General features: G+C 39.1%; 1 protein-coding gene across 4 annotated transcripts in view; it reads left to right on the top strand.

Annotated features, from left to right (window-relative positions):
• LOC145350096 (neurabin-1-like) overlaps positions 1–27,762 on the top strand; it is a 103,696-nt gene that overhangs the window by 56,303 nt on the left and 19,631 nt on the right. For 3 of the 4 annotated variants that reach the window (XM_080198992.1, XM_080198991.1, XM_080198993.1), the window contains exons 6-17: positions 621–759; positions 1,148–1,291; positions 8,415–8,468; positions 8,578–8,807; positions 9,902–9,998; positions 10,094–10,241; positions 14,924–14,974; positions 16,871–17,022; positions 18,530–18,881; positions 21,088–21,169; positions 24,026–24,097; positions 24,346–24,541. In XM_080198992.1, the coding sequence (XP_080055118.1) occupies positions 621–759; positions 1,148–1,291; positions 8,415–8,468; positions 8,578–8,807; positions 9,902–9,998; positions 10,094–10,241; positions 14,924–14,974; positions 16,871–17,022; positions 18,530–18,881; positions 21,088–21,169; positions 24,026–24,097; positions 24,346–24,541 (1,717 nt within the window). The remainder of the gene's footprint in view (positions 1–620; positions 760–1,147; positions 1,292–8,414; positions 8,469–8,577; positions 8,808–9,901; positions 9,999–10,093; positions 10,242–14,923; positions 14,975–16,870; positions 17,023–18,529; positions 18,882–21,087; positions 21,170–24,025; positions 24,098–24,345; positions 24,542–27,762) is intronic. The other variant, XM_080198994.1, reaches the window with a different exon arrangement.

A 27,762-nucleotide genomic window follows, 5' to 3' on the forward strand; every position in this document is an offset into this window, starting at 1 on the left:
TCCGAGGTTTTAAATTTGTTCCCTGCACAGCCAAGCCTGAGCCATTAATATAATCAAGAAAAGCAGTGATCCTATAACTGACCCCTGGGGCACCCCATTATATACCTTGCTTCAGTCTGAAAAGCAGCTGTTTACCACTTATATGTACTCTCTTTTTCCTGTCACTCAGCCAATTTTGTATCCATGCTGCCACTGCCCTTTTACTCTGAACTTCAACTTTGCTGAGAGCCTGTTTTGTGGCACTTCTATCAAACACCTTTTAGAAATTCGAAGGCAGCTTATCAATCACGGGTTACCCTCATGAACCTTATCTCTTACCTCAAAAAAAAATCAGTCGTGTCAATTAAACATGATTTGCATTTAACAAATCTGTGCTGGCTTTCCTTAATTAATGCGCACTTATCCAAGTGACTATTAATTGTTTCTTAAAGCTTCCCACTACTGAAGCTAACCTAAACTAGACTGTAACATTTGTAATTCCCAAGTATTCTGGAGCCACTTTCATATCTAAAGAGGATTACATCTATTATTAATTTATCATGGAGGAGAAAATCAAATCTGTTACAAAATATGTGAAAAATCAAAGATATAAGTAACGAACTGTGAAAATGTTTATGTAGATTCCGAATTGGTCGAGAAAAACCTGGACAACAGAGTGAGGTTGCCCGACTGATCAGTGAAACATTAGAACAGGAAAGATGCCAGGAGGCACTCTTGGAACAGCAGTGTACTCGGTATAGTACAAGTGATAATGAGCAGGTTAGATTATTCACCACCTTATTTGTGTGCATGTGAAATTGAGTTTGATCTCCTTGCTGCTGCTTGCTTAATGTTATTTAACCAGAACTGTTAGTATGAACTTAAACCACAGAGTAATTTTGTCTTGAAGATTTTAGCCAGGACGAAACTCCTGTGCAAACAGTTAACTATGTTTACTTGAATCTACGTTCATGCTAATGGCATATTGTCATTGAAAGTAATAGCATGCAGAAAGCTAATACATCTACATTTATTACTGTTAAATATTTAAGGAAGATAAACAAGAGTACATTTATTGAATAGTCAACATTTAACATGACAACTTACCGAGTGAATATTCGTCATTTGAGGTTGCTTGGCATCTCAAACATACTTTGATTTTTTTTAGTCTGAAGAGTTTCCTGAAGATGAAATAAACACTGCAAGTGACTTTGGAGCTGGAGGGACAGTTGAAGCTTCTCAGCTACCGACAAATGAAAATCTAGATTTAACCTCAGACATGGATTCACCACTTGCGCTTAAGCTGAAAGAGGTAAGGATGTTGCATTTAGTCTTTCACGTTTTCCATTATGAAACATTAGGGATCAGATCTTCCACATCATTATGCTCCCTATGCTTGATGTTCATCAAAATGTTGTAATACTATTTTCACATTTACTATGGGCACTTTGATTTTGTTTTCTGAGGAGATGGACTATATTTGTTATGCCTATTTCACAAAAACATGATTAATTCATACATTGAATTATTCTTTGTGTCTTTTAGCAGCTTTATTAAAGATTTCACTTTAAGGCCTCAGTCTCTGTCAAACGTAAGCTTGAAGTTTATGAGAGCAATGCTCCCATTCCACTGCATTGCTTTTGTTGTTCAGAGGGCCGGGAGACGTGAGTGGAGACCATCTTGTGGGCTTGCTGCTGGGCACCGTGGCCTCTGCGAGTCTCTGAGTGCCAAATTTCCGACACCACCAGAAATTGGTGCAGAATTACATAATATGTGTAGATTCTAATTTAAATCCCATTAGCGGGCCCAGGACTGAAATCTCTGGGCCTGCTAGCTTGTTCACCCCCGTTGAGTGGTTTACTCTTGCGATGTTTAATATAACTCCCCACATGTGGGGAGCTGGCGACCCAACCCCACTGGAGTGAAGGGGAGGCCATCGAGATCCCACATCCCGCCCCCCCCCAACCGGGTCGCAGTCAGGCACAAATGCAGTGCTCATTGGGCATTGCTACATTGGCAGTGCCAGCCTGGGACCCTGACACTGTCCAGGCGACAAAGTGCCAGTGCCTGGGGGCATCTTGGCACTGCTCAACGGACGTAGGGCAGTGCCATGGGGAGCAGGGCCTCTGGGGAACAATCGGTGGGGACTTATGCTGCCATTCTGCATTTGGGCTGAGTGACAGATGGAGGAAGGGAGCCAGTGATTGGGGCTGGCCATCAGGGTGGGGGTGGTCAGCTTGCTGGGGATGTGGGCGAAGATGAGGGAACGAATTGAGAGATTGAGGCTGTGGGGGACGGTGGTTGAGGCTGGCCTGGGCACGTATGGGGGACCAGCGATCGGTCCATGCGGTAGTTGGAGAGCCAGCGATACAGGAGTTGTGGGGCTAGCCGATGAGGGGTCCTTGCGCACGTGCCGATCTCTACTATGACAGATCGGTGCATGCACAATGACCCGCTCAGCGCTATGCTGCGGCCTCTCCAGTAGGAATTGGCCCCTCCCACTGATTTTTGGACTGATTTATGTCAGTGCACTCTGGAGTGCACAAGAGTATGGGAGATTCATCTTGAAAAACCCGCTGAAAAAAACAGCGGAATTTACTCCAGTTTTTATGCGAATGCAACACTTAGAATTTTTTGGTAGTATCACCCCCTCTTGTCTGCAGCTGAGTTGAATTTCAGTTGTGTAGTCCGAATGAGTGAACCATACCCAAGTTCTGAAGATATTTTTGGACCCATCATTAGCTGTACTGAGGTATTTGTTTCCCTTAGCTTCCAGTAGTTTCTAATTAAGTATTTCAAAATTATTTGAAGAAAAATTGAAAGAAAAAACCCAAAAACTTTACTAACATAATGTTTTTGTGGAGTGCTATTTTGAAAAACATCACAAATGTACTTATCAATATGTGTTTTAGTTTGTGCTTAAATTTTAAAAAGCGAAGGAGAAAGATTTATTATGTAGAGACTGCTAGACAAGATTAACAGCAGAAAGTAGGTCTTGTAACGCTAGTTCTATTTTAAAAAATTGAAACCATGTTCTACAAGCTAGAATAGCCAATGGCTTATACCTCAGAGCCTAATTTTTATAATGCATGTGAGAGAATGTGAATGTTATGCAGTTTCTCAGTCTAGTTTTATTTTTTTAGAGAAAAACAATTGAATTTTGAAAGCAAACAAGCGTCTGAGGAAACAAGGCAGGGGAATGGGCAATTTGGCTGAGGCTGATGGGCCTTTGGAGATAGCAGGTGTGATTGGGAATGAAATATGTGTGACGTATGAGGTGAATTACAGCTGAAAAGAAATTGTGATTCAAAGGGTGAGGGGTCAAGATTGTGATTGGGGATGGGCTAGGAAGGAGATTAGGGCACAATGGGAGTAAAAGGGAATACAGCTATCTGGGGGAGATGATGGGAAAAGAGCTGCTATGGGTCACATTTTCCCTGCAACCTCTGCTTCAAATGTGGTTTACAACCATTGAAGGCTCCTTTATCTGCCATGACATCCACCACCTCCCATCTGAAAGGAAAGAATAATAACTCAAAGAGAAACAAATAGACAGAAGTCAAAGTGGAGAGATAAGATAAGAACTGCAAAACAAAGGCAAGTAAGAGACCATATTCACTGACTTACAATTTGCAATGCTGTTAAGCATTGTTACACTTAAACATCAGTGTCAAAAAGCAGCAATCTTTAAAAGTCAGATAAATTATATTAAAATTTTGCATTTACATGCATTTCCTGTTGTCACATACATTTTTGTGTTCATTTATTCCATTTATAACAAAATTGACTGTTCAAATTGTTGTTTCAGCTTCCCACCAGTAATGACAATATTGTCTACTTTTCATCTAGCTGATCAGTATTTAATCTAGAGAACACCTGATTTACTGTTTGCTAAATTGCAGTACAGGGTGGTAATGGCATGAAAATAGCATAAAGAGGAGCTGAATTACCCATCCATCCTAATTTTGTGTGTCCCTGACCCAGGTGACTGGAGCCCTCATCGAAAACTTGTACGTGCTAATTAGGGTTTGATGGCTTGGGCTGTCCAGGTGCTATTTTTGCACCTGCTCAGATTGGAATACCGTTTGTTGCTTTGGCCCACAAATCAGGGATGGGTATAGTTAGGAGGCAACTTTACCAGTGACACCTAAAGGGCTGCTCAGCTGCTTTTTAGTAAAACAGTAAAAAGTTTTGACAAATATTTTGCTAGCTTTACACAATTTCTAAGTGTTTGTAGACACTGCAGAAAATGCTGAATTGTTTTAGAGGCTTCTGGCAATGGACTTAGTTTTTTGTGCAACCTGACAGCCCATTGAATGCTTTGGCTGAGCAATTTTTGAACTGTTATGTAAGTACCACCTGTACTAAATTTATTGGTCTAGAGTCTGTGAATGACCTCCATGTAAATGATGTCAGGTATAAAATTTGGTTGTGAAATCTTTCATGATGGGTAGAAAATTAATAATGTTTTCTCTCGTGAATGCTTCCATGAAGTAATTGCTTATTAATTTGAATTGATTCTCAGTTATGACCTTTGCAACCTTAAGGTACTTTCCAATGATCCATTGATAAACATTTTGTTATAATAATGGAATAATGTATTGCCTTCAGTTTCTTCACTTCTATTTATTTTTAGTTTATTCTTTGTATTTGAGTAAATTTTTTAAAAGTTTTTTTAAAATTCCTTAATTCTCAGTGGTTTCCATTCCCTTTCTCCCGATTGGCTGTAGATTTTCAGACAGGAGTAGTTTGGACTCTAGTTAATTTCTCTCCTGTTTCTGGAAGTTTATGTAATTGTTGGTTTTTCATGCTATTTAAGTTCTTATTATGATTAAATGTGCAATACAGTAGTAATTATTTTTATGTAGTTAACACAGATTCAAATGTTAGAATATAAGCATTTTTTTCCCCAAGGGTTATTTTATTTCTGGACATCCCTTCACTGGAATAAAAACACTGGTTTGGGCTATTCTAATCAATAGTAGTTTTAGGGACCAGATCGGAAACTCCAAGGCCTATTATGAAGTTAGCCTAGACCCAAACTTTTTGTGATTTTGGCATTAATATGACCATAAGTGTTTTGCTCCAGGTGTGATTCTATTGACCCACTAGAAAGCTTTTATTAAAACAAATGTTATTTAACAATACACTGCAATACAACAAAAAGAATTTAGCCTGTCTTCTACCAGTTGAAATACTTAAACATGACAAGGTATAATTCTTAACTGCCAGCAATCTCTATCGCCCCAATTTAAGCAACAACCCCATAGACATAATTCCCTCTTCAGAATCAATTTAGCACAAACGTATAGGCTGACTTTCAGCCTTTTAACACTTTGGGGAAGAGATGCAGAAAGACATTGGCATGTCTTCTGACTCCTGTACAGCAGCGTCCAAAAGAAGGTCTATCTTTTAAACAGCAGAAGCTCAGAGGAAGAGACCTATTTTCTGGCAGGTACTAGGCTCCAATATTCAAAGAGAGACAAAGCTACTTCTCTCTAAAGATCCCAAGCAGCAACTGTGCTTGTTTCTCTGTGTGAGCGTAGCCCCACTCGGTCACATGTTTGTCCTGTCCATCAACCTAATCAAACCCCAAGAGAAAACATTAAAATAACAGGTCTGCATTAGCTCAGATTAAAACAAACACTCCAATTAGGATCAATTATGCTTTCGCAGTGGCAACATGTGGGCTGTCGGTTTTCGATTAAAGTGGCACTGGGACTGACTTCTAACAAATACAGCTGCATAAGAAATATGACAAATACATTTCTTAAACGTATAGTATAGTCACAATGGGCTATTACAGGTGGTGAGGGGGATAGAATCATAATGATATCCAGAATATAAAAAACACTTCAAAATTTCATGAAGTTCTTATTCCATATTTCTCCCAAAAATTAGTTTTAATATCCTATTTTTCAAGAGTTGGGTTCTGTCATGATCCCTTATGTTTGACTTTTCACTATGATGTTTCAAATGACATTGTGGCCTGTGGTTGTAATGATGAAAACGGTCAATGTTTGCCGCATCCAGCTGTCACCTGTTGTGCCAAGCATTTGTGAAGCAGACTGCAACTTCTTGCATCTCTACACTTGTTAATCTTGGAAATCCAGATGATATTGTCAGTGATTCCTTGCTCTTTCTCAGGGTGCATTGTCAAACACCCTGCAAATGACAATCTTTAGAACTTACTGAACTAGCCAGAACTACATCATTTATGCTGTAATGTGCCCAAATAGTTGGACTTTGAGGTGTGATTCGATTCTTAACAGTGTGCTAAGTAGCAACTAAAGTTGTTGAGCAACCTTTCTGATGCTGGAAAGCTATTTCTTTTATTTGTGGAGTTTCAGTTTTTATTTTGGTAATTCCATAGTTTACAGTAAAACTTCCAAAGTTTTGTTTTTAATATTTCAGTTTTCTATTTCTATGCTCTAATCTTTATTTTTCTGAGTGAAAAATGCATAAAAATTAGGAATAATCATTTATTTCCTGATCTATTGTCTAACAACTCTTCAATTTGATTGTCTGTTTACCCTGCATGAGGGTATCATTTTGATGGACACCCTGGGGCCTTCTCGTCTTGGCACCAAATTCAAGTTTGCATGGGAAAGGTGAAATCCACACCAGAGATTTTTGAATAGCTTTCTATGAGATCAGTGGGAAATGCTGTTGTTACAGCACTGAATACAAAATTTAATCCATCGTATGCAGCAGGATCACGGGATTTGCAGCAAGCACTGTGGTTTAAAAAAAAAACTGGGGAGTAAGAAACCTTTCATTTCATTAACTAGGGCATTTCATTGCACTTATCCATCTGCTCTGATAAGAAGAAGAGATTTACGTTTACACTTTTGGAAAAAGTTTTTGCCAGATTGGTACCAACTTCATAAATGCACTCTGTTTTAGAAAACAGGTTTATTGCAATTTTATATCTCACGTGTTGAATTTAAAAATAAAATGTACCTTTACTAACTTATACCAGCCCTGTAATAAAAGTTTATTCAAAGTCATTCCATTTTAGTTTAAGGACTCACTTGAGTAAAAGGTTTAAAGTAGCAACGTGGATGCCAAATTGGCTAAGTGACAGGAAACTGAGAATAGTTGCTAATGAATGTTTTTTGGGTTGCAGGAAGGTTTGTAGTAGAGTTCCCCAGGGATCTGCATTGGCATCCTTTTGCTTCCTGACATATTTATTACCGAGATCTTTGTGGATGGTACAAAACTTGGTAGCACAGATCTATGAGGAGGATAGTGTAGAATTTCAGTCGGGTGTAGACAAGTTGGTGAAAACAAGTGGTACATGATGTTCAATGTGGAGAAATGGGAAGTGATTTATTTTGGTAGGAAGAATATAGAGAGTTAATATAAAATAAAGGATTCAACGCTGAAAGGGGTGGAGCAGAGGGACCTGGGTATATTTGTCCATGTGCCATTGAAGGTAGCAGGACAGGTTGAGAGTACAGTTAGTAAAGCAGATAGTCGCCTAGGTTTTATTAATAAAAAAGCATACAGTACAGTAACAAAGAGTTTATGTTGCACAGGATGCTAGTTTGACCTGTGCTGGAGTGTTGCATTCAGTTCTGGGAAGTCACCTCAGAAAAGATGAATGCATTGGAGGGAATGCAGAAAATGGTTCCAGGGATGAGGAACTTCAGTTATGAAGATAGATTGGAGAATTTGATACCGTTTTCCTTCGAGGAGAGAAGGTTGAAAGGAGATTTGATAGAGGTCTTCAAAATCATGAGGGATCTGGGCAGAATGGATAGGTAGCAGCTATTCCCACCTGTGAAAAGATTGAGAATGAGAGGGTGCAAACTTAAAGCAATTTTCAAAAGAAGCAAAAGCAACATTAGAAATATTTTCATGCAACAAGTGGTTGGGGTCCGGAATGCACGGCCTATGTGTGTGGTGAGGCAGGTTCAATGGAGGCATTCAAAGAGGAATTAGACTGTTAACTGTGAATGAAAAATGCGCAGGATTATAGGGAGAGGTGGGGAATGGTGTCAGGTGAACTACTTATTTGGAGAGCCAGTACAGATGCGACAGGCCAAATGACCATTTCCGGCACTCTAACAATTCTGTGATTCTGAGCACGTGTGATATAACAAATGAATGGAATTGTACCCTGTAAACATAAATTTTCCAACTACATAGAGAGGCAGATCATTGTCTTGATGCTACTTGAAGGTATCCTTGAATTTGTCATGTGCGAATTGATCACAATCTGGTTTTTACTAAAGTGAGGTCCAACTAGACAACTGTGTTAAGCAAATCTGTTTCAACCAGTCATCCTTCTGTATAGTGTAGAGCATTTCACAGTGTCTGTTATATGGTAGGAGTCCTGAGTCCATACCTATACATCAGCTTCAGTGTACAAATGCAGATCTTTACAGCATCAATCTAAAAGTGTTTTCAATTTGTATATTTTCCTTCAGCTTCAAACTCAGAATACTATAAGTGCGGCAGAAATCAGTGAAGTGACAGAAAGGGTATGTAGAATTTTCTACAGTTCATTGAGAAGAAATGCCACTCTTTTGAAAACTATGGAGATATATATATGGATAATTTCAATACTTGGATGTTCTTCATTTACAATAGCTGAAAGTTGCTGAAGCAGAGAAGATTAAATGGGAAACTACAAAGAAGCAGCTTCAACAAAGTGTTGAAGAGAATAAGGAGAAAATGCAAAAGGTGGAAAGATACTGGTTAGAAGCCCAAAATCTTTGCAAAATGGTAAATGAGCACTTAAAAGAGACCCAATCTCAGTATGATGTTTTGGAGAAGAAATATAACAAGGCTAAGAAACTAATAAAGGAATACCAACAAAAGTAAGTTTTTATGGTGATGCTTGGTAACTGTTTCATTGAATACATATTACAATAGCATTATACTTAGGTTTATTGTGCTTTGCATTTAAAGCCAAACCCCCTCTCCATTGGTATTTCGCCACTGAAATAATAAGAAAACATTATTTACATTGTGCTTTTCACAACCTTGGGATGCACGAAAGGGTTTTGCAGTCAATAAAGTACTTACACAGTATAGTCACTGTCCTTTCACGAACAACACTATGATAATGACCAGATAATCTGGTTTTGTGATATTCACTGGGGAATAAACATTGCCAGGGTGCTGGGGTTAAGACTTCTGCTCTTCCTTAAAACAGTCCCTTTGGACATTTTAATGTCCCTCTCAGAGAGCAGACAGGCTTAGGCTTTAGCCAGAGGATGGCATCTCTGACAATGCTTTGTTCCCTCATTACCGAACTGGTGTGAATACTCTAGTTTTCTGTGCTCAATCTGGACTGGGACTTGAACCCACAATTTCTGACTAAGAGGTTGGAATGTTACCAACTGAGCTATAGTTGGCACATGTACTAGGAATTGATTTGTAAGTACCTTTTAAGGGATTTTAGAGCAGTCCTAAAACCCAAGTTCCAGAGCGTCCAAAGAACATTATTTCAGGTGATCGAGTGTTAACATTCTAACGAAGAGTGAAAACATAAAAAGAAAATGCATAGAAGGTTGATAGCAGTGAAATGTACCTAGGTGGAAAAGTTCATATGGATCAGACACTTAGTGAAAGCAATGCGTTATGTATTGATTCTGACAATTAAAATGATGTTAACTACCTTGAGTAGGATTGAGGATCATCGACATATGCACAGTCACATGTTAAAAGTTCTGTGGGATATGGTTGTTGAGCTGTTGAACATGTAGAAATCTTTTGCCAAGAAAGTAAATGATGTAAAATGTAAATAAGTATTCTTTGTGTTTGCAATTTTTATTTTTAGGGGATAAGGAAACAAATCATTGTGCAATACTGTGTGCAACAAAAAGACCAAAGCTAATTAAGTATTTTTGTGCTGGTTGTAAAATTAGTACTGTGATAAAATAATCTCAGAATTTACTTTTTATTTTAGAGAGATTGAATTTATTAAGAAAGAAGAGGATCAAAGGAAGGTTCTGGAAGATCAAGAAAAAGAACATGCTAAACAACTGAAAGAATTACATGATCAGGTTAAAACTGCAATTAAAATTCAGTTGCTCTTTATAAACAGTTCATTGGTATATGAAAGAAATAATAGCTGAGCATAAACTCATGTATTCTCCAGATACTCGAACTGAAAAATGAACTGCATTCCACTAGACAGATGCCGCCAACACCCAGCAATGTTGAGCTGCAAAAAGCAAAACTGGTGTTAGAGAGTCAAGAGCAGTTTGAAGATATTTGCAATAAAGAGGAGGATGACACAAGCCAAAGTAAGTCATAATACATTAAAAATGTAAAGACCTTTTGTAGGGTTGTTTTACTTTTATGAGTAGCAACTCCACAGGCCACTAGAATGAGATATATTTTTATTGTGTTAAAATTGCATTAAGGCCAGCCATATCTTAACCTTTTCTATGACATATCTCTGTGTGACTCCCTGTATTCCAGTTATGTAATGAACGCTTCCCGTTGTACAGTGTCAGCTCTTTTTATCCAAAGATACCTCAAAACTTAAATTAACTGTGCTGTGCCTTTTGCAGAATGTAAAGGAATAGCTGATTAGGGGAGCAGTGTATAGATTGAGGTAGAAGAATATCCTGCAAGGTGCATTATGTTTCTGTCATCTGCATATTACATTCTCCATGTTTTGCGAAAGATTGTAAAAAGTAGGGCATGTAATATTGTAGACATGCTAGATAGAATCTAGAATAGGTACAACACTGAAGCAGGTCATTCAGACAATCGGATATCTCTGCTTGTTATCAGCAAGAGCAACTCACCCAGTACCATTTGCTTGGCCCCATGTAAATGAGCACCACCAATCAGGACAGACTTGCCAAATTTTGTGCCTTCCATGGATGAAAATATGTATGATTCAAATAATTCAGCATTTGATAGGCCCCACAATACTATTCAAGAAAGGAGGGGGAGGAAAAATGGAACTACAGACCAGTTAGCCTGACAGCAGTGATTGGGAAAATGTTGGAATCTGTTATTAAGGAAGTAAGTCTGAACAATGCATTTAGAAAGTCATTGTATGGTCAAAGAGCAAGGTCGATAAAAGAGAACCAGTGGATGCAATATACTTGGATTTCAAAGGCATTCAGTAAGGTATCACTCAAAAGGTTAATGCACAAGAGCTCAAGGAGTTGAGGTGATATATTAGCACTGAGTACTGCTGAAAAGAGACATTTTGTCAAATCTTCTTGTCTCGCTGTTTAAGACATACAGTATAAAGTTGTTGTTCCCCCTGACATTGGTATTCTTGCAGTCATTATGATGAATGCAATAAAAAAGGCTTTGACAAAATGTCCTTTTCAGCATCAAGCTCTGTAGTACCAAACAACAATTTGTATTAGCATTGATAGAAGATTGGTTAATCGACAGCAAGAGTAGGGATAAAACAGGCATTAGCAAACTATAATAAGTGGAGTGCTGCAATGATTAATGATGGGCCCAGCTATTTACAATCTATATTAATGACTTAGATGAAGAGGCCAAGAATAATGTATCTAAGTTTCTAGTGATGCAAAGATAAGAATGTAAGCGGTAAAGACACAAAGATGCTGTCAAGTGATAGAGACAGGTTAAATCAGGATAGCGGTTGAAGTATGATGTAGGAAATGTGAGGATATTCACTTTTGTAGTGAGAATAGAAAAATAAAATTTTTTAAAAAGGTGTGTAATTTTCAAATGTTTATGTTCAAAGGGACTTGGACAAAATTGTACAAGAAGCACCAAGTTAGCATATAGGTACAACAAGGATTAAGAATGCAAATGGCAAGTTAGTCTACACTACAAGAACAAGAAAGTCTTTCTATAAATGTACAGGGTTTTGCTGAGAGCACAGATAACTTACTGTATGCATTTTGGTTTTTATGCCTAAGGAAGGATATACTTGTCTTGGAGACAGCACAGCAGATGTTCATTAGTTTGGCTGCTGAGTTGAGAGGGTTGTCCTGTGATGAGATGTATAAATTGGGCCTCGACTCTCTGGATTTTAGGAGAATGTGAAGTGATCTCATGTGATATAGAAGATTCAGGGTAAACTGAGAGTTTGTTTCCCTTGGCTGAGGAATCTAGAATGTGAGGACAGAGTCTTAGATAAAGGCTCATTCATTTAGAACTGAAATGAGGGGACATTTTTTCATCAGTGGGTGTGAATTCTTGAATTCTCTATCCTGGAGGGTTGTTGATGTTCCATTATTGAAAATGTTTAAAGGTGAGATGGACAGGTATTTGATCACTCGGAATTGAGGGGTGTGGGAAGTGGGTAGGAAAATGGTGTTGGGAAAGAAGATCAGCCATAATCATCTTAAACTCCCCTTTGTTGCCCATTCTCCATATCCTTAACTTCCTGAGAGACCAAATCTATCTATCTGCCTCATGATAGAACATCCACAACCTTATCAAAAGGCTTTTGGAAAACTGCTCCATCATGAAGTATATTTAAGGATGAGATAGACAGATTTGGCCTCTCACAAAGTTAAGGATATCCACCATTCCCGTTTATCTACAACACAGGTGACCTCTTCAATGGATGCCATTAAATTATTCAAACATGATTTCCCTTTCAAAATCCGTGTGGACTGTGCCTGATTGGCTTGAATTTTTCTAAGTGTCCTGCTGTAACATCTCTAATAATAGTTTCTGACATTTGCCTAATGACAAATGTTAAGCAAATTGGCCCGTAGTTTCCTGTTTTTGGACTCTCCCTCTCTTTTTGATTCATAGAGTTACAATTGTTATTTTTCAATCTAATGGGATTTTTCCCCAAATCTTGGGCATTTTTGAAAATTAAAACCAGCACGTCAACTGACTCACTAGCCATTTCTTCTAAAACCCTCAGATGTTGTCCACCAGGACCCGGGGAACCTGCAGCTCCAACAGTTTGCTCAGTACCACTTCCCTGGTATTTTAACTTTCTTGAGTTTCTCCCTCCCTTCCATTTATAGCTATTTCTGGAATGTTGCTGTTATCCTCTATAACAAATTTCAATGCAAAATACTTATGCCATCTCCTTTCTTTTTATTACTAATTACCCAGACAGACTGACATTCACTTTGTCAACTCTTATTTAAATTCCATAGGCGCTCTTACTATCCAGCTTTGTATTTCTAACCAGCTTTCTCTTATGCTCAAACTTTTTCACTCATTATTCTTTTTGCCATTCTTTACTGTTCTTTGTTATGTGCAGTCTTCTGATCTGTATCTTTGTGCAATTATATGCTTATATGTTTCACCATCCACTAGTAATAGATTTGACCAAATAGTTGAAAGAGGAAATTGTTTAGTTTACAAGCAAGACATTGGCAGAATCACTGTTGGTCCCTCTGTTCAGATCTGTGTGTCAGTGTGTGTGTGTGAGCGCATGCACGCATGTATGGGTGTTGGAAACATCCTGCAATGCACCCTGATAATAAACCAAAACTTCATGAAGACTCTGGGATTGAGGAAAACAAAAGAGGGACTCATAGTTGAACCAGCAGTGGTGCAGCTGATCTGTTTCTATGAAGCTCAATACCCTTAAAATTTCTGGTGACCATCCAGCTTCAGCAAGAGTTGAGATAGTAGCCATTATCTTAAACCTCTTATTTCTCTGAGATTGGAAATGGAATAAAATTTGTTTTAAACTCTCTCTTCCTTCTGATCAGATGAATTCCCCTGCTTATCACAAATGCCAGAAAATGTAATCTCACCTGTAGTTGCATTTTGGACATCAGCTTTAAGTGGCTGCAAAGTTGAGGGATTCTGCAAAAAGTCTTTGACTAGGCATTTGAGGCCTTAGACACAACTTCTTCAGTTACCTGCTGACAAATTGTGTGCGAGATGTACATTTCTTGTCCAAAGCATTAACGCTCTTGTAGGGTCAGCAGTGGTTCAGTTGATAGCACTCTTCACTCGAAGTCAGAAAAGTTGTGGGTTCAAGTCCCACTCGAGCACAAGAATCTAGGCTGATATTGTGGTGTAGCACTGAAAGACTGTTGCACTGTCAGTGTTGGCTTCCAAAAGAGACAATAAACCAGGACCATGTTAGCTCTCAGATGGACATATGAGACCCCGTGGCATTGTTATGAAGGGCAGAGGAATTATCCATCCTGGCTGATATTTGTCCCTCTGTCAGCATCACTAAAAGCAGATGATCAGGTTATTACATTCTTGTTTGGGGGCCTTGCTATGTGCAAATTGCAACAGTTACTAGACTTTGAAAAGATTTCATTAGCTATAAAGCACTTGGAGCATCCTGAGGTCATGAAACACACTGTTATAAATGTAAGTCTTGAGAATCCGGCTTCTTGGACTTGCAACCGTGGTGTGAAAGTAGTTTCCTTTAGTGCTAAGAAGAACACGTAAGTGCTCCAGAATGTTAACGATCCTTGTATATAACGTGCAATGTCTGCAAAATGTCTTTATTTCTGCGCATCCACAGAAAAGTGTGAAGAAGTACATTTCTAAATTCATTATTTTTAAATTATATACTTTTTGTTGACTGCTTGTTGAGGACAACCTGATGATGAGGAATTGTATTCAATAAACAAGCGGTGATACTGGGGTTGGGATGTCTTTCTTACCTTTTGGCATCAAGGGTTGGCATCTGTTATTGCTAATCAAGCACAACAATGCCAAATGCAGGTTAATCTGCCACAACAATATGTTTAACAATTCTCACAGTGAAATTTTGTCGTGTTTTCTGTCATGGAAAGATGCTTCGGTGCTTAATTGAGACTTAATTTAGCAAAGAGCCCTTTGAACTGGCAGGAAATCGTTCTTTTTAAGTCTTCAGTTTGAATAATCTCCAGAATAAGAACTCATGAATTAATAGAAAATGTAGTAACATCTTGTTCTCATCCACTCCAAATGACTTTTTTTGTAACTAAATGTTTTAATCAGTGGTGCTTCTTGTCCTTAAATATGTAACTGTTAAAATATATTTTTCTCTTTTTTTGTGAAGCTTCCAAAGCTGTAATGGAATGGGAATGTAGCGACACTTACAAAGCCTGTGGTAAGTTGTGTGCTAAGGTAAATTGTTAAACAATTTGAAAGAATTCTCATAAAATAGTTGGATGGGATTCTTCCAAAAAAATTCTAAGTGCCAAATTTGTGTAAAAACTGGAGTAAATCCCTCTGGCTTTTTCAGTAGGATTTTCAAAATTAATCTCCCACACTCTGAATCACAGAGAGCCTTACCATGAATCCTGCTCAAAAAAAACTGTGGGCGGGCCTGTTGCCATCAGAGAGGTCAGCAGCATAGCGCTGAGCGGGTCACTGTGCATGGACCCCTCTCACCCCGATGGCCTTCCTCTTTCTGTCGCTGATCCCAGTGCAGAGTGGGAGCAGGACCTCTCTACCCCCACCGATCCCCCTCCTCCCATGGAGACCCTGCTCCCCTGGCCCTACTCCCTTGGCACTGCCTGATGCCCAGTGGGCAGTGCCAAGATGCCCCTTGGGCAGTGATAGGGCAAGCTGGCACTGCCAAGGGAGCACCCATCCCTTAGCCCCGACCTTTTGTGGGGGGCCCTCCAGGGCCTCCCTTCTCTCCAGCATGCTCAGACTGCCAGCTGCCCACTTGTCGGGAGCTGTTGTAAACCCCTCTGGAGCAAGACAATCCTGGCTGGGGGCGCGGAGATGTGAGCAGGCCCGGAGACTTCAGTCCCGGGCCTGCTAGTTGCATGTAAATGATCATTTACATAATTTATTCAGTTCTGCACCAATTTCTGGCACAGCTGACGGGGCCAGAAATCCGGTGGGTGAGACATGCTGTGGCTAAACGGTCTCCACTTAAGTTTCCCAGCTGCTGTGCTGCTAGAACAGTGCAGTAGGCTGGGAGAATCGCCCTTGTTACATTTGAAAGCAAAGAACCAAAGTTAAATTAAAACAATTGTATGCTTGCATGATAAAGTGCGTTTAAATTGTCTGATGGGCATTTGGTTCAATATATTTAACGACTGATCAAACCCCCTAAAGTGTACTAAAGTTTTCCTTTTGACCTTCCCCAGCAAAATAATTATTTTGACACCTCTAAGGTATTCTCACGATCTTGTACATGGCTTAGCAACACCCAGTTCTCCCATTGGTAGCCTTTGATTGAGCTAACAGCATCAGATGCCTGCCTGCCTCTGGGAAGATCACTGAGCCCCCCCGTAGTTGTTACTGGCAAGTGCGGCCTTGGGACCTGCATTCAGTCCTGACGTCAAGGCCTTGAAGTTGACGGTAAAACCCTGCCTGGGAAGCCTGGGTAATCATGCAGAAACAAAAGCAGGTGAGGCAGATGACAGAGTGAGCAGGAGGGTCAGTAGGACTTGGGTGAGGAGAGTCCAGGAGGGAGCAGGGAGAAATGGGCATCGATATTTGTCCAAGTGGAGAAGAGTTTTGGGGTTGCAGGAATAGATAAGAGTTTACATGTTTGAGTGGAACATCCACCTTTTCTGTGGGTCTGAATAAGGGTGTGTTTGCATGTATGTTGGTGGTGATGGAGACTAGAGTGCCATGATGCTTCACATATAATATTCTACTTTGAACTACAATGATTACTGTTAATGAAGGACAAGTTAGCTTGATTATGGTGGTCGAAAGTATATACTGGAAGAAAACCTCATTTCTCCAAATGTTGCTGGGGGATTTTCATGCTGAACCACTGGAGGAAGCAGATTAAGGTCTCTTTTTATTGTCATTTTCAGAAGTTTATACCTCTACCAATGTAGAATTCTTGTACTTCGCTGGAGTTTTGATTATATGCGCTGGTTCGGAAGTAAGAATTGAAACTAACAGCCAGGTTTGAATGCAAGAGTGCTTCTATCTAGTTATAGTGAGAAAAAGAACTAGATTTTTTTTTCCCCCCTTAGATTTAACTGTAAAATGTCCTGTCTGAAAGCATTTGTAAACTATTTTAACATTTCAGATTTTGATGAGGCTGTTCCAGAAACCAAACGACTAGATACAAGTTCACACAAAGCAAGAGCTCAGCTTGCTTTAAAAGTTAAAAGACAGCCTCCATCTCGGTTCAAACTAAAGGAAACTTTTGGAGCAGGGGATGATTATGAAAATATACAGGTAATGACAATATAAATTGATATATCTTTGGCAGTTCATTTCTAATGTAGTTACTTTAATCATTTTTTGCACAATTAATTAATCAGAATTAAACAATGTACATAATTTAACTTGAGAATTTAGTACAGCTTGTGTGCATATCCATAAATCCGAAAACTGCACTTTTTTTTAATCTCGTTGACTTTTTACGGAGGAAGTCTGTAACCCAAACTGACATGAACTCAAACTGACACGAACCTCACCAACTGCACCCTCTACTTATTAATCAGTGGTACCTTTTGCTTTTCTAGCCATTTTATTTACTTTAGACTAGCTAATCCAGGCTTCAGCCATTGTAATGCAAGTATGCCTATGCCTATCTGTGGTTTCCGAAAACCAGAATTACCTGAAATACAAAATGGACTGGCTCTAAGGGTTTTGGGTAAAGGATACTCAACTGTACACAGACAAGTTACAACCTTGAAGTTTGCCATACAGCAAAATGCTTTTGTACCAGAGAGCTCTTCGCTATGACAGTTCGTAACAATTCCTGGAGCCTTGTTCTTGCCCCATTGTTTTGTATTTTTCTCTGGTTCAAACATCAACCAGTTTTGCTGTAGGAAATGAAATGGTTTCTGCCTGTACCACTCATTGTGACAAGGTATTCCAACAATACTGTGTCAAAAAAATCCTAACTTTATTTCTTGAAGAATTTTTAAGTTGATACTGTCATCACTGCTTCTACAGAGGAAATAGTCCTTCCTTATTTACTTAATGAAAATCCTTCATGACTTTAAAACCTTCATTAAGTCTTATCAGCATTCTCTGCTATGCTGAAAATATTCTTGTGCCTAAAAACTTCTCATAACTATGTTTTCTCATCCCTAGTATCATCCTGGTGAATCGAAGTCTATCCTATATTTAACACTAAAACTGGACACTTAGTTATAGTTTAAACATTTTTTCGTCAATGCACGATTATTACTTTGTTACGTTTGCCCCTAGTTCTAAATCTGATTTTGGTTTTGTCTGAAGCCCTCTGTATAGCTTTGGTTATTCGATATGTTTGGAACGTTGGTATTTCTCAGCTGAGAAGTTGTTGTGATATCGGGCCTTTGGATGCCAATGTAAGTCCATTGCAGAGCAGATTGTGTTTTCAAACACCAATGTGTAAGATGGTATCAACTACTGGATATCATGTTATTACTCCAGTCCACAGCAGCTATTGCTTCAAGTTCAATAGCATTCACTTTTCAAATTAATAGCTTCAAAATGTTGTAAAAGAGGAAATTACTGTTTTGTATCAGCCCACCAAGTACCTCAATAAAATTCTATTCTTGACTTATGGAGAGAATGACTGCTTTTCCTTAAGTTGCTTGACCTCCCTTTTGAAATGGTTACTTGGAGAAATTGAATTTGACCACAATGGGTAAATCTTCCATGACTCATTTACTTAAAATGAAAGGGACTAGTTTTTAAACTCAAATTTGTATGTTTCAGCTAACCAGTTAATATTTTTCCTTATCAGAATAATGAGGAAAATTATGAGGAGAATGAAGAAGTTCAGCAAGTAGAAGCTTCAGGTGTCTTGAGTAGCTTGGATTCTTTGCAAACTGTTGAAGATGTGCCTGTCCCTGTACCTGAGGCATCAATGAAAGATGAAGCATTCGATGAAAAGCATGATGTGGAGAGCATAACCAGTTTACATGATCAAAGCTCATCTACATCCCCTTGCTCCTCTCCAGTTCACAAGATAGATGAGAGTAGTACACGTTCAAAACATTCTCTTTCAAGAGTCATGGCACCTTCAAGTTCTCCCACGTCATTTCTTACAAAGATAAGGAAACGAGAAGCAAAAGGCAAAGGAAAAGAGACCAATGGTAAACCAGCATAATTCTCTCTGACCACTGTTTATAACTGAAATATCCATGGAATGACTCCATTGACTGCTTTTATGAGCATGCCCAGTAATTCTGAAAGCTGTGCAATAATTGAAATGAATTGCTATTCAGTTGCACTTTCTAAATTGTGAATGATGTTTATAGATTATCTACATGATCAAGTTGGATCCTACAACTGTGTGTCTCATTTTAAGATATTCATTTTAGATTGTCCATTGTTCATCTTTTATTTAACCCAGAGCCTATTTAAGGTTTTGTTCCCTATGGTTCCAATCAAAATACCATTTTTTTTCATCCAAGAGAAAATACGTCATGGACAGTAATACTTTTGGTTTGAACTTTGGTGAGAGTGAAGAAGGACGAGGGAGGGAAGATGAGTGAAAATCTTCCACTTTTAAGAATATCCAATTCTGTGGAGATTATTCATGCTGGATTGATTTTAATTCTGAAGTATTTACTTTAAACAATCTTTGTTTTTGACTTGAACCAAAATTCCATTGATATTTGTTTTGTCACTTTTTTTTGGTAAATGTAAAATTTGAAAATATCCTGCTTTGGAAGATCAGAAGGGTTGCAAGATATGTTCTGCACTGCTTTTTATCTCAGCATTGATTTTTGATCTTATTCTTGGTAAAATTAGACAAGTTCCTTTTGAACTTGCATTGTTATCTTATCTCTGGACTTCCACTTTCAAAACCATAGCTATGGCAAGCTGCAGACTTTCTTACATGAAGACACGAGTTAATATTTGTACGTTTACCAAATATTGGATTTGCACCCAAAATATGGGCAGCATGGTAGCACAGTGGTTAGCACTGCTGCTTCACAGCTCCAGGGACCTGGGTTTGATTCCTGGCTTGGGTTACTGTCTGTGTGGAGTTTGCACATTCTCCTTGTGTCTGCATGGGTTTTTTCTGGGTGCTCCGGTTTCCTCCCACAGTCCAAAGATGTGTGGGTTAGGTTGATTGGCCATGCAAAAATTGCCCCTTAGTGTCCAGAGATGTGTAGGTTAGAGGGTTAGCGGGTAAATATGTAGGGATATGGGGTAGGGCCTGGGTGGGCTTGTTGTCAGTGCAGACGCGATAGGCCAAATGGCCTCTTTCTGCACTTTAGTGTTTCTATGATTCTATGAAAATAGGCCAAAGTAGGAACGGTTGATATGCAACAATGTTATCTGTTCATTAGATTGTACTCTTGTTTCTGAATCAAAATGTTGGAGGTATGTTCCACTCTGGAAATGTAGGCCACGTGGCAGTGCAGCATGGAGGGTGCACTGCACTGTCTAAGGAATCCTACACTGACAAAGATACTTTCTTTCAAATAAGAGATTGTAGTGAGGCTCCGCCTGCTCTCTCAGTTGGATTGCTGATCCCATGCACTATTTTGAAAAAAGCAGGGTGCTCTCCCTGGTGTTTTGCCTAATAATTTATCACAGTCAATATTATTAAATCTGATTTTCTGATTGTTGTAACTTTGTGTTTAAGTTCTTAATATGCACAAACCAACTTATGTTTCCTGCAGCGCAGCAATGACTGCACATCTAGTAGTACTTTTAGTTAGTTGTAAAGTGCATTGGGATGTTTTGAGACTGTGAAGGACAGTTACTGTCACTACTTCAGAGCTAGTGAAGGGACATAATCCATATTTCTGAGATCCAGTGATACTTATTGGAAAGCACATAGATGGTAGAAATGTTCAACCATGTTGCTCTGCAGCACTCAGTAACCGGTCAGCTTTCATTGTCCGGGTTCATCCGCTGGCTGCTTGGTTGTATATAGGGGGGTGATTGGTGCCAGTGAAATTATTTTCCAGTATGCATGCTCAACTTCAAGAGAAAGCAAAAATTACATAATTGTGCATGCAATGAATTGTATTGATCTATGCACTGGATCCCGATCAGTTCTGTTTTATTGGTGCGAGATGAAAAGTGTGGAGAGGCATCTCCTGTGGTTGTCCCACAACCTAATCTGGTTCACATGTTTGTGTTATTGATCACAAATTGTATTAACAGCGCTTGTAATTTTTGGCATGTAAATCGAATATATTTTGAAGCATCTTGTTAAGTTGTACATATCTTTGATTGCCATACACCACTATGTCTTTGCACTTACATGATTATAGATAATTTTATAGTTTTGTTTTTAAAAGTTGGGAGAAAAAACGTCTAATTATTTTGTTTTGACAGAAGACAAGAAAAATGAAGAAGAATCATCCCATGGGAATGAAAATACATCAGGAAAACTTAAAAGAAGATTTCCTGATTTTGGGTATGATCTCCATTTCTTATGAGAAATCTTTTGTGTGTGTTTGTCATTGTGATTGTTTAATAATTCAATTCTGTCACATGACATTTCGAACACATTTGGAAGTGTTGAACCAAAAAAAGAAAATGCCAAAAGCAAATAGAGCCATTGTTGAATGGGATGCTGGCCTTCATAGCGAGGGGGATTGAATATAAAAGTAGGGAGGTCTTGCTGCAGCTGTATAGGGCATTGGTGAGGCCGCAGCTGGAGTACTGTGTGCAGTTTTGGGCGCCGCACCTGCGCAAAGATATTTTGGCCTTGGAGGGAGTGCAGAGGAGGTTTACTAGGCTGATACCGGAGTTGAGGGGGTTGAGCTATGAGGAGAGGCTGAATAAACTAGGCTTGTACTCGTTAGAGTTTAGAAGAATGAGGGGAGATCTCATTGAGACGTATAAGATGATGAATGGGATGGATAGGATAGAGGTGGAGAGACTCTTCCCGCTCAGAAAGGACAGTAGGACTAGGGGGCACAGCCTCAAGATAAAGGGGGGGCGGTTTAGAACGGAGTTGAGGAGGAACTTCTTCACTCAAAGGGTGGTGAATCTCTGGAATTCTCTGCCCATTGAAGTGGTGGAGGCTGCCTCGCTAAATATTTTTAAGACGCGGGTTGATGGGTTTTTGATAAGAGAGGGGATTAAGGGTTATGGGGAGAGGGCGGGAAGGTGGAACTGAGCCGCGACAGATCAGCCATGATCTTATTGAATGGCGGGGCAGGCTCGAAGGGCTGGATGGCCTACTCCTGCTCCTATTTCTTATGTTCTTATGTTTCTGATGAAGGGTCATCCAGGATTGGAACATTGGCTCTATTCTTTCTTCATAGATGCTGTGAGGCCTGCAGAGATTTTCCATCATTTTCTGTTTTTGTTTCAGATTCAGCATCCTCAGTATGTTGCTTTTGTGTATAGGAGTGTGTGTGTGCTCTGCAGTCTGATTATGTTTCTTTTTAATTAAAGTCTGGCTTCCAATATTAAATGAATACGCTGCATACTTATAGTTTGGTATTAGACCTTAACCTAGATATCTTGGCAGTAACTTTGAGCCTGCGCACTCTCTCCTTGGGAATGGTGACATGCTTTCAAAATCTGGAGAGACTCGGAAAGCATGATTCACGATGGCAAGTTTCTGTGCTCTGATCTTTCAGCCCCCTCAGCGGCGGAGTAGCGTGAAACATGCTGCAGGACCTCAGGAAGCTAAGTTTAATACATGTCATTAGCGAGCACTCTCTCGGGGACTCCCCCACCTCTTCCAAATATTCAGTGGGCGCTGGCGAGATGTCACATCAGCGCAGTTTACTACAGGCTCACTTGAGGGTCTCCCTGGGAGTATAAAGGTGGGGATAGTCCCTTGAGGGAGAGGGATGTGGCCTGGCATTGTGTGTTGGTACTATGCCAACTTGGCAGTGCCAATCTGTGCCAAGGCATGGGCCCCAAGGGGTTTCATTCAGCTTTAGCTGTGGGCTGGGAGTGGACAGCAGAGCAGGGAATGCTAATGATGGCCATTGCAGAAGGGGGGGTGGCTCTGGCTTCGACTGTGAAGTGGGTGAGGGAGGGGAAGTGCTAACTCAGATTGGGGTTGAGGAGGGAAGCTTCTGAGACCTCAGGGTTGACAATTTCTAAGGTTCAGCACTCTGCGTTCAGCTTGGTTTGACAATAATCAAGTCAACTCCGGATAGAAGATTTATACCTTTATTCTTTTACGACGTCGGAGCTAGTTTTCCTTAGGGTGGGCAGGCATCAGTGGTCCCGCACACCCAGGCAAAACTAACTTCTTTGTTCTTTTTCCAAACACTTATCCCAGTCTGTAGGCGGGCTTCCAGAGCATTAGCCTATTACAACTTGTCCCCGACTCTTTTATACCAATAGAGGGGTAGTATAGCTGCATGCACAATTCATAATGTTCTGACAACCAGTCAACTCTGAACACACTCTCATCGCAATAAATCCTTACACGACAGTTAAAACACTTGGTACTAGGTACAGCTAGACTACAGAGTGTGATTAATGGCACTTCTGCATACGTGCAGGACAGCATGTTCTCAGCATGAGATTACAAACTATACAAAAACCTTACGGCTTTTATTGGGGGAGGATTTGTTCGTGGTTTGATTGTTGGCGTCCAATCTGTGTCCAAATGGGTTTTGCCAGTGTTGAGACTCTGTCCCCTTGATTTTTTTAGGCACTGTGAAACAGGCCCCCTTAATTGTCTTTGGCCAAGTGTTATAAGATCTAGAGAAAACCGCATGTCTCCCTGGACAGAACCATGCCGGTTTTCTTGCCTGAGACAGCACTCTCTCATTTATTGGTAAGATTCCCCCCACCCCCCATCTTAAAAATTTGATCAAAACTTGCTGAACTGTCAGAGTTATTACAGTTTTGAAAAATATGACACTGCCAAGTAACCTGGGCCACTTTCATGGAGTAGTATCGCCAGAGGTGGAGGTTACTACTCACAGTGACTGAGCAGGATGTTGTCAGTCGGTTAATTAGGATTATGGAGGCCACCATTGTATGCTGCTTGCTGGCATTGACTGTTCAGTCTGACTTACCTCAGCAGCAAAATTCTGGACCCACTTTTTCTCCTGTAATTCAAAATAAACAAATACCAATGTTAAAGCATCTTTTGTTAGGATATACTTTTAGACACACAATAAAAAACAAGACAACATGGTCAGGGGTGGGAATTTTAAAATTTAGAACATAATTTGGGTTTATTATTAGTAGGCTATATATATTGATTAGCAACATGTGTGAACATATCCAATGATTTCTAATGGCATACCTTTGTTCTCCTTTCTTTTTCCTACCCCTTTTTACAAAAAAGTGGATTAAGAAAATCTGGTGGAAAAGGCAAGAAATTAGATAAAGAAGATCGTAGAACTTCTCTTGATAGCAGGTATTCTGCTACAATTATACAGTAGTCGTCTTTAACTGCCTCGTATATTCAGATTTTAAATGTTCAAATATTTGGCAAAACTGTCACCTGCTGGTTGGCTAAATCATTATCAGTGGAGTTTGCATGCATTTTGCATTTATAAAACGTTTTTGGTAAGGTTGAACATTGCATGTAGTTCCCTTATATCGTTCTGTTCATATGACTCACATAAAGAATGATCTGTATGCATTTTTTTTTGTGTATGACAGAGGATCTAAGGAAATGCTTGAGAGCTCCGGTGGTAACCTTTCTGCTGCAGATTCAGTCACGTCTATACCAACCTGCATGCCTTTTTCTTGGTTTGGGGATAGTCGTAAGGAAGCTGCCTCTTCCAACAGTAGCCTTCACTCACCTTCCAGTTCACATGACATTTGTGAACAGGACAAAGAGATGCCAAGGAAAAAAGTGAGTTGAAAATAATTGCTACTTGTTCCCTTCTTACAATTAAAGTGCTTTCATGATCAGGTAATCTTTTGATGTAGATTTGTTTTTGAATAATTAACAGATATTAATGCTGATGTCTTTACAACTGGTTTCATTGCTGTTTTGTACCACTGGAAAGAATATTTAGGAGATTGAAAAACACTAGTTATGTGTCTTCATTTCCTGTGCAGAAAAAGTTCACATACATACATATGGTGCTAGCTGTACTCCTATATAATAGGTTATTGGCAAAACTGTCCAATTTTGAGTAACACAAAGTAAGTGTGCAGGAAATGGTGCTGTACCTATCTTTACATTGTTTTCTTCAGATTTCACTGTATGTTTGTCTTTTAAATAAAGACTATATTTAAAAAGATCCAACTTCTTTTCTCAAATCCCTCTGTGGCCTCACCCATCTCTATCTTTGTACTCTCATCCAGCCCACAACCCCCGACGTATCTGATCTCCTCTGGCTGCTTCTGGGAGCTTGAACATCTCTGAATTCTTATCGATCCACCACTGTTGCCAGTGCCTCCTATTGCCTAGGACCAAAGCTCCTTTATGGCTGAGGAACTTCAATACTAAGGTGGTTTGCTTTTGAGTTGCCCAAATCCAAGGTCTGAACAATAAACACTGCATGTTTCTCTTCTATAGAGAATAATGTGTGACAGAGATTACATGAAAATAGTCTGAGACATTCTGACAACGTAAATGGCAAGATTTTTGAATCCCTTGTTTTTTAATATTGTCTTCAGTAGTTAAAAGTTCAAGTCTGGCTTACTACATGTGAGTGTTTCAGTCCCGTTTACTACCTAAAGTTTATTTATTAGTCCACAAGTGCTGTACTTGACCTCCTCCATCTGTAGTTAAGAAAGTTCTCCATTATGTAACCAAAAGAACCTGGCAGGGCATTACATTTCCAGTAATGAGCATGCTTCTCTACAACAAAATAATGAGTAATGTTTTGGCCAAGAGTACATTATTACTTTATCTAGCCATCTCTACCAAATCATCTACCAGTTTCTTTACCAAGATTCTGGAACTAATGATTCTATACCTATTTTTCTTTTGTAAATGATGTGGCTTTTTTTCAAAATCTGCCATTGCTTATTGTTATATTAATCACACAAGCAATCCGTTGCACTTGTTTTATTGCCTTACTAAAAAGTGTGTCTAATTTTGTATTTTCTTTTACATTTCTAACTTAAAGCTATGTTCTCTAGTCCTGACACCCACTCCCAATTAGAAAAAGCTACCTGGACCCAAATTCTCGATCAAGTGTTCCCTTGTTGCTCTTTAGAGAATAAAATTTCAGGACAAACTGATTCTTCGCCTCTGTGATCTTTTCCTGGATTTATTCCAGTCGTGCTACATCCTCTTTCTGTAATGGTAACTAAAACAAAAACTGAACATAGCTGTTGAAATGTAGTGCGCCAAGACCAAATACAACTTCAAAATCACCTCCTTAGGTTTGTGCCACATCTTCAAGCTATACATCCAAACACATTACTTATTGTCCACTATCTATGAACACTTGACCAAATTGTATGTAATTTACAAAAAACAAAATCATCTTTAGTTAACATCTGTAAATTTTGGCACTTTAAATGATATTTACGAATTAACAACAATGTCTCAGCAGTGACCTGGAGCAGCGATCCAGTGGCCCAGCGCCTCTTACCACATAACACCAGCCTTTGTTGTCTTTCAGCCATGCATCAATTAGTCTAATTCTTTACCCCAATTATCTATGCTTGCAAATCTCATGAATTAGTCTTTGTTCAATCTGGGTCAATCTTGACGAAGTTCAATGGAGTGGAAGTAGAAAATCTCATGGTTAAGTGCTGATCACTCGTTGGAAAGTAGTGTACTTGGAGGATGCTGCCTTCTGAGAGGTGACAAAAATTGCAACACTTTTGTCCTTGTTACTATTACAAGCCAGAATACACACAGAAGATTAAAGTTAGTTATTGCTAGTTATTTTTAAATATATGCAAGTTCATATTCACATATCAGGGCAAGGAAAAGATTTGTATAATTTGAAAGGACCTTTCCATACATGGTTTGATCATATTATACCTGATGAGGATCCACTGAGCAGGTAACTCAAAGTACATATCAATAAACCAAATAATCTCATTCAATTTTAAACTTCCACAGTGCTTGATATGCTGGGCTAGTGGTTTAGATTAACATCTGTGCCTGGATGGAGATATTGCTTGGACCTGTGTGAAGGAAAAGGTCAGAGATACTTTGTAGTGCCTGTGATAAACAGATTGGTGGCTAGAGGCTTCTAATTATTGATTTATATTTGACTGCATTTGCTTATTGAATCAGTTTTAAGCCAATAGATTAAAATACATCACTGGTTCTACAATAGCATTTCTCCACATTAAAAATTATGAGCTGTTTCAAGGATCAATTTTATTTTGCAAGATCCCAGAAAATGTATTTTATGGTTTGGGCATTTTAAAAAGAATAAACATTGTAACTATTGTAAACGTTTGTACTAAATGTTCATGTACTGTTTGTTAAATACATTTGTTATTTTAGCATGAACTTCTGTCTGTTAGAATGTATATTTCATCTGTTGAAGTTGAGCAATTTATGAAGTAATATGATCTATTCCAGTAAGCCTGAATGCAGAATCAAGCATTCACAGTTTGATTCATGGATCTTACTAAATTTGCGTAGACATCAAGGAGATTTAAGTGCTGTCTGGTTTGTATTGAATGTCAGGTCGCATTTACGTTGGACCCAAGTGGAGTATCTAGGATAAAAATCCAATAATGTAAAACAAGAAGCTCCAATTTATTCTGGGCTCCACTTGTGTGCATGTAATAGGAGAACTATGTCTAACTTTTAAAGCATTTTTCAGGTCCAATAGGGAGACTAAATCAATATTCAGAGGTTACATTCTCAGTCTCCAAAATGGGACATAATGCAGTTAGTCCCAGCTTTCTAGCTTGGTATATGTAATTGGCAAGGTTTACTTGAGGAAGAAAAATATTATGACAACGTGTTGAAAGAGACTGTCTTTTTTGCTTTGATTCCAATGACTAATGTTTCCTTTGATTAGCAATTCTTGTAAATGAGGGATGTTCAAACTAAATAAGCTTGCACAGAGCATCACTTCTGTTCCTGATCTTAATTTCTTGGCACCGCTATCAGTTGCTGCCATCTGCTGTTCCTAGCGACTGCAA

The sequence above is a fragment of the Carcharhinus amblyrhynchos genome, chromosome 11, assembly GCF_965287045.1.
Source record: "Carcharhinus amblyrhynchos chromosome 11, sCarAmb.v2.hapA, whole genome shotgun sequence".
NCBI classification, from domain to species: domain Eukaryota; kingdom Metazoa; phylum Chordata; class Chondrichthyes; order Carcharhiniformes; family Carcharhinidae; genus Carcharhinus; species Carcharhinus amblyrhynchos.